Source organism: Prunus persica, chromosome G7 (assembly GCF_000346465.2).
Source record: "Prunus persica cultivar Lovell chromosome G7, Prunus_persica_NCBIv2, whole genome shotgun sequence".
NCBI classification, from domain to species: domain Eukaryota; kingdom Viridiplantae; phylum Streptophyta; class Magnoliopsida; order Rosales; family Rosaceae; genus Prunus; species Prunus persica.
The window spans coordinates 22,159,323-22,167,158 of NC_034015.1; the positions used below are offsets into that span (position 1 = coordinate 22,159,323).

Here is a 7,836-nt window from a genome sequence, read left to right on the forward strand (position 1 = left end):
ACCCCAAGTCTTGTTTTAGCTATTCGGCAAAAAAAAGTCTTTTTTTCTACTATCTGTTTGAACGAAGGGAAATAATTCGAAATTTAGTTAAAAGTCGAAAATTAAAAAGGAGAAATTGATATTTCTATTGTTTGACAACTTAAGCACAAAACTTAATTATTGGCCAAAAAAAAACCCTTGGAAATTATTCACCTATTTTCAATTGCCATAATAGATCCTATAATGTAACCCCATGATTTAATGAGGCTTAAATTGTTTTCTTTTGACATCCAACACAATTTTTTTAAAAAAATTTAAAAAATTATATATTTTTCCATTAGTAAAATAAAAATTCCACCGCAACCCCCTCCTCAAACGTTTCCTTGATCGTCTTCATACTTGAGCCGTTTAAAATTCCTACTCACAAAGTTTATAACCTTTTTATTATTATTTTCATTTTAATTTTTAAACAAATATTCGATTCCACTTGTAGTTTTGAGAGGCCGGTATAGTAGTGCCTATCCCCGATCGGCTCATGTTTTTCAAAGTAAAGATTTCCTAACTTTTAACTCCTTTTCTTTAACATGATTCTTGCGATCCAAAGATGTGAAAATGACCAAAAAGGAAGAAGAAGGTTTCATTGCTTAGAGTTCTTGAGATAGAGTGCAATTTAAGTAATAAAATACAATTCTATTACACGAACTCTTGCCTCTGTAAATCCGTTGTCATTATCACACTTCATGTTAACAAACCAACTACTTGCAGGTACAAGTCAAAACACTAGCAGTTGCTCATGTCGTCCTTTTCAATTCAAATTTCTTCTTAATAGCATCCCAAAACGCAGGGATGGCAACTTCATTGGGAACTTCCTTGAATGAGGGAAGGTAGTTTACATCAACAATGACATGGTCACCAGTGCCTTCCTGAATCTGCATCCACATGACAAGAAAAATTGGGTCAAAATGTGGACAAAATATCATGGCAAGACACGTCAGCAAAATCCAACACAGGGATGTTCATTTTTGCTCTACTGCGCATAATGTATGAAGCAAATAACTTGTAGGAGACAGAAGCAAAGATGTCTAAATGGGTGTCACGGAGCAAACAAGTAATATCACACTACCTTGCTTCAGATAGATAAGGAAGTTCTGGTGGTTACGAACCATACAGTTGTCCTCATTGTTCTATTTTGTTTTTCCTTTTCCCAAGCATAATCCTCAATCAACGCATCAACATAGGCTTACAGCTTAATTTGGTGAAATTGTGGGTTGCTATAATATATAATTGAGCAAACTGAACTTGGTTACTTACAACAACATCAAAGCCAAAGATGGTCAGTTCAAGCTTTCTCATAAGCCAATTAGCTGCACTAGTAACCAGCTCGAGATCAATGCAGTGATCAGTGTCCTTTGAGCTATTACCATCTCCAGAATTTGGGTTTCCCTTGGCAGTAGGTAGAGATTTCAAGCTGTGAAGGAAAATCACCACGACATGGGTCATTGAATATATGCATTAACAAATCAAGAGCAAAAGGAAAGGTAGAGCAGAAGGGGAAGAGAGCATGCAACCTGTCAAAGACCAAGGGTTTGAGCTCATTACTTCCAGATAATTTCATCAAGGTATCTGCATTTGGAGTAGAGTTCTTAACTGCATGATAAACTTTTTCACCCAAGACGTAAAATTTGTAGAGTGTTGATGAATGATCCACATATTCCTGCAAATAATTTCTGATTTTCAGACCTGTAAATTAGCATGCATGGACACGCTTGGCAAACCATACCTGGACGTTGACGCCTATTCTTTTAATACATAACGTTGCATTAGGTTGGAGTAAATATAATTCCTATATCAAATATGTTAGGTAAGATGCTACACTAAATTCATCTTAAAATTAAATCTTTCTCACCTGTATAATTGCTGGAAGAGGAACAGTCAACTCCTTGAAATCTTCAACTCTAAAAACAATTGCCTGTAAAGTAAGGGTTGAGTTTTTTCAAATTTAAACATAACAGCAGAGGCGGCAACTTTAGATGAAGAAATCAACTTGATAATGTATGCTTCCATAATCTCATTCCACTATACTGGCTCCACAACAGTTCAATGCAATTCATTTAACAAATATATAAACACCTTTCAGAGATGGTGATAAATGCAATCAGATATGAAGGGGAAAAGAGAAGTATTTGCAGCGATGTGACTGATATCCTTATATTTTAAAAATAAAGAAAGAATTACCATACTGTGAGAATCGGCTACACCACAAGCAACTTGAGGTTTTACTATACTTGGAAGAGCTAATTTAGTTTCAGATAGGCTTTGAATCAAACCAGCCTGGTTAAAATCATCAACCTGCGCATATTTAAATTTTAAATAAAATGAGAGTAACAAAAACTCCACATATAACTGCATCTAAGAAGAAACCAACAACTTTGTTATACTGCCCAACCTATGCCATATATTGTGAATCTCATAAATTAACGCAATAACTGCAAATAGTGAAACTCCTACATAATACAGGATCCCAATTGACTACCCAATTCTAATACAGGAGAACACTATCATTAAATTGATGAAGAAATAATGATACGGAAATATCTAATCCCACTTACTATGCGCGTGTATATAGATAGTTCTCTCTTCTTCTTTTTTCTTTTTTTCCCCCTTTTTCAAGTAATTTTCTTTGAACGTATAGGTGGTTTTGACAAGATTTAACTCTTATGTCAACTTGATAATTATGAGCAGTAACCACCAAACCATATTTGCATTTGCAAATACTTAAAAAAGAAACCCCAAAAAAAAAAAAAAGCAGTTGCGAGTTAGAAGAAAAAGATTGATTCTGTTAGAATATGAAAACAATAGTTGATCCATATCTTACCCTGTCAAGTTTTCGGAATGGTGATGAACCAACAGAATTTAAATGGTATTAGATCAGGAGATCATAAGTTCAAATGCTTACCACTACAACCTCCCAATTTAAGTTAAATTCCACGTATTAGGCTCTGATGGTGGAGAGAGCCCCACATGTGAAGGTTTGTGTTGGAATATTAAAGCAATAGTTGACAAGCATCCTCAAAATTTAACCCTCTAAGAAATAGTATACCATCAACATTAAACAAACTCTAAGGCAGTTAACTTAAGTAGTTATGAATGGTTACCAGCTCAAAACACTTTTGCGCTTGCAAATAAGTTAAAAAATACAAAACAGATGTGTGCTGGCAAAAGGGTCACATCCCTACCTTAGCATCTAGGCATTTTATAATAGAATAACAGGCAGACACATTTAAAACTAAGCTATGGATGCAACACATACAAACAACTCTTATTGTCGTATGCATAGAAAGATCAATCACATCCTTAACATCTACTTACTTAGTAGACCATGCCGACAGGATATATCCATGACTATTTATGCTGCATATTACCAAAAAGTTCACTGACAAAGTATCAGCATCAAAGTTTTTTCTTTCAAATTGTGAAACCATTATGAGGAAAAGAAAAAAAACACCTTGAGAAAATTGGGCCCCCTAATTGCACGGCAACCTCTGGTTTTGAGATCCTCCAACCCAAGTAGAATCTGTTGAATTTTCAATCGATCCAGTACAGGATAAATATAGTTAAGTGGGTCAATCACACAGAGGTCCAAGTGATGTTCCATATATCTGTGTAAGAGAAAGAAGGGTCTTAGAAACAACCAAATGGATTAACTTAATACAAAAATAAAAGAAATAAGGACTGTATAATATGGTGAAAAAAAGGCTTAAAACTAAATTGGAGCTGCGCAGATATATTGCTTACAAATCATTAAACTATAAACCTTTGCATTTACAAATCATTAAAGCACACATGTGTGTGCCACATTTCAACTTCAGTACCAATAAATCATATCTTATGATTCAAGAAAATGTTCTAATTCAGTTCCATGTGTCACTAGGAACTTAAAGAGCACATTGGGTTTCTAGTTCTCAGGTGTGTTTCAGTTCCTTATAGGTGGAAACATTTCACGGGCTAAGATGGAAGCACCACAAAGTGTAAATTCATCTCAAATGCCGTGTATAATGGAATAATTGCCAATAGAAGATATATGAAAAGACCAGCAAATGTTAAGATGAATTATATTTTTTGGCATCAAGCCAACTACTCTATGGGGAAAAAAATCACATTCATAAACTTCGTAAGTTACCTTTGCAATTCCTGCATCCCCCTGCTGTAAGTTATGGTGTTAGAGGACTGTAAAGAACTATTCAAATCAATGGATATAATTTCATCAGTTGCTTTGTGGAGTACTACATCAACTTCTTGTAACTGAGGTGATAGAGGGAGCTCAAATGTGAGGGGAACAAACATCAGCCCATCTTGAGTAGGATACATAGGGAATGCACCCCTCTGAAAAATTCAAGATGACTTGTAAGTTTCAAAATGCAATAATATATACATGTCAAATTTACCTGATATTTTTTATGAATAAACAATAAACGATCACTTGGAATGCTAGCCACAACAAATCAGACCAAACTGAGATTTTCTCAGGACAAAAGTTACTAGACATCTCCAATTAAATAATTACAGCCATTCAATCTGTCATGGTTCTTTCACAAGTACCAAAAGCCAAGAGAACAGTCAAAGCCCTTCAGATGAGTACAGTTCAGAAATTTGCACTACACCAAGTATCAATAACACTAGCATTTTGATGAGGCATGTTTACATAACACAAGTCTATGGTGTCAAAATGCCCTCTTACAAGTTACACTACTTCCTTTTCTTAAATATTTTCTTAGCTACTACCACTGATCACCTTCAATTATACAGACGGCTCACCTTAGCAAAATCTTCTTCACGAGAAGGCTTCATAATATAACCGACAGTCACAACACTGTTCCCAATTGCCTGTTTTCCATGTGAAACATAAAAATTCAAACTTACAAGCAATATATAAGAAAACCTCTCCTTTTTCCTATGCATAGGCCGATAAGCTGAAGAGGTTGTACAGAAAATAAGAAAACTTCCAGGATGAAACCATTTTTTGAATGTGCAGTATATTGAGAGCAATGGTGGAACCAGAAAATTTCAGTGGCAGGGGCCATAGATGAGCCACAAAAATATTGTTAAACAAAAAACTTGGGAAAAAAGCATGTATAGATCAAAATTAAAATGGAGGTTCGTTTAATACTTTATAGGTGCTTTAATTCTTTCTCTTAACAAAATGAATGTCCGCCTCTTCTTAGTTGCTATGAGTGTGCAGTGTAGTGGCCATACAAGCCCATGTGGGCTGCTATCAGCTAGCTTCTATCCAAATGACTAATAAAACTTGTTGCCTTGTCAAAACTTTGGAGGGGCCATGGCCATACTTGGTGCCGTTCCACCTCTAGAGAGCATATAAACAAAGTACGGCACATTCAAGATGCATATGTTGAAAGCACATATCTATACGACCACCCATGTAGACAGTAGGAATAGTAAAATATGGACAGCAGTTACTCTTTAAAACCTTTCTATTTATGTGGCAAATAGTCAAAGGCAACTCCTGTAGTTTGTTGATATAAACCATGCTTGAATTCTCACATGCACTGCTGCCTTCAACATCTGGAAGCAAAATAATTTGTACTTGAGCAAACAACAGGACAACATTGACTCACAATGTTGCAGACAACTTTGGATATAAAACATTCTTATATATACAAGCCCCAACACCCTCACTAAGAATTTTATAATGACAGTGTTCTAATGCAAGTTTTCCCTTGCCATACATTAAAAAAGAATACGTAGTACTGAAATACTCACTTGTGTATGCACACATGGGTGTAATATGGAATATATTATCAGAAGGCCCCATTTAAGCTCCTTAAACAGCTTCTCAAGTCAAATTTTCTACTTCAATATATAGAAATGTCCCAACTCCATAGAGAACTTGATTCCATTAAATTTTTTGGCTTTCACTAGTTTATTTATGCCTACAAAGAGTATTTTATGTGATATGGACATGAAAGGGGCACTGTATGATATCACCGATTCTTCCCGAGGAGATATTCCATTCAATTGAGAGAACTTGCAAAAACTCCTTGTACAATTTCCATTTATCACAAGGTCATTCCCTATGAACCGATTTATACATACTAAGAAATAAATAAACAAAAAATGTAATCCTAAATATCTGAACCTTTGTCCTTAACATCAAATGCACCTGGAGAATTGTAATCATTCTTTAGGTTTAACAAGAACCAAAACAAGAAAATGGTGTTTGATATCACTTGATCAAGTCAAATTTCGTATGACACATGACAGACCTAAATTAGTAGACCTGGTTTTCATGCCATAGTGCTGCTAGTGCAGAACAAAAAGTCTTGACTCTCATTGTTGGGGAAAACATGAATTCTGATACTCACTTAGAATGGTGATCAGCCAACCGCATTTGCTTAGTTTAGGATAGATGTCTCTCTTCTTGTTAGAAACCAGATACAAAATACAGCCTCCAATGTTTCTCCAAGCTAGCTCAACCTCTCGTGTAGTATCATCTATAGAGGACGCATCCAAGATGAAGCAATGGATTGAATACTGTGTCGCCACCTCTTTAAGAATACTAACCTATAACAAGCAGACTTGATAGTTAAGGATAAAGTTTGGGTAAACTATTACATCATTTTGCTTTCTTTTTATAATTTATTTAATGTGGTATCAAAAGGGAATTTTTATTGTTTTTACCAGCGAAAGCACAAATGAATTATAAAAACATTTAAAAGCGCTAAGTTGAAAAGAAATGAGAATTATACTATACACAGCTAAATGAATCAGTAAAAACAGTAGAGCGTGAGAGTCAAATTGGTAAGCGCTCTAATGAATATCTAACTATAGCGTTAGAAAATTGAAGGTTGTTAGGTAATGTAATTCTTTCTTTCATTAAGAAAAGAATAATGTGCAGGAAAATGAGAAGCTACCTTATGAGCTTCAAGACCTGGTCCATAAGAAATGCCCTGCAAAGAGAAGCCAATATATATATATATATATCAAAAGATGAACAATTTCCATTTTTCTTACAACATCATTGAACTTTTCCTTGGGAAATGTAAGATGCCCAACACATAAGAGAATTATTTTCGAATACATAGAAAAAGCGGAAGAAGAAGAAGCTAGCGAAGTGATGAGAAGAAACTGATGTGAAATGTTGAAGAATTAGGCAGAATTGGAACAAGAGAAAGTACAAGTAGAAGTAGTAGCGTACCGTAGGGATGTTGGAATGGCGGAGCTTACGGAGCAAAAAGTGGGCGTCGGGTTGGAAGAAGGCACAATTGCTGCTGCTATGAGAAGAAGAAGAAGAATCGGGATGCTGGAGTTGTTGTGAGGCCAAAAGTACAGACTCGTCCAGTATCACTCCTCCTACAACACCACCCACTCCCGCCATCTCTCTCTCTCTCTCTCTCTCTCTCTCTCTCTCTCTCTCTCTCTAAATCTACTACTAATGGAAGAAGGGAGTAAGGAAATGTGGAGAAAGAATGCGATGCGGTGCGTGCGAGCGAGCGAGGGAATGGAACCAAAAGCGGAGTGCGTAAGCGTTTTCTGCTATCTCCTGTCTTATTTTCAAATAAATTTATACTTACAAGCAAGGTCTCGATGATATCGAAAATATCGATAGTCCAAAAATATGGAAATTTCGATGGAAATATCGGGATATTATCGATATCGATAAAAATTGAATAAAAACCACGGAAATTGTAAGAAAAACTTGGAAATTTTTATTGAAACTTTGGAGAATGTCAATTTAGTCAATTATCTATGAGTTTATCACAAAAAATTAGAAGGAAATGCATTGCATGCAAGATTTAACTAAATTTAAGTTGATTATACAGCAAACGGGCAAACCCTATG

The 7,836-nt window shown here is 35.4% G+C and overlaps 1 protein-coding gene across 2 annotated transcripts; it reads right to left on the reverse strand.

Moving 5' to 3' along the window:
- On the reverse strand, nucleotides 593–7,523 carry LOC18769098 (inositol 1,3,4-trisphosphate 5/6-kinase 4). 2 transcript variants are annotated; one of them, XM_020569317.1, is made up of 13 exons: nucleotides 7,193–7,523; nucleotides 6,909–6,944; nucleotides 6,360–6,558; nucleotides 5,465–5,559; nucleotides 4,795–4,863; nucleotides 4,160–4,362; nucleotides 3,485–3,638; nucleotides 2,215–2,328; nucleotides 1,886–1,948; nucleotides 1,548–1,693; nucleotides 1,291–1,447; nucleotides 1,103–1,195; nucleotides 805–908 (listed from the first exon to the last, which is right to left on the reverse strand). In XM_020569317.1, exons 1-12 carry the CDS (start codon nucleotides 7,370–7,372, stop codon nucleotides 1,109–1,111), a joined length of 1,503 nt encoding a protein of 500 aa, XP_020424906.1. In that variant the 5' UTR covers nucleotides 7,373–7,523; the 3' UTR covers nucleotides 805–908; nucleotides 1,103–1,108. The 2 variants fall into 2 exon arrangements, with proteins under 2 accessions (XP_007203812.1, XP_020424906.1); XM_007203750.2 differs by lacking the exon at nucleotides 1,103–1,195 and having other exon boundaries at nucleotides 593–908.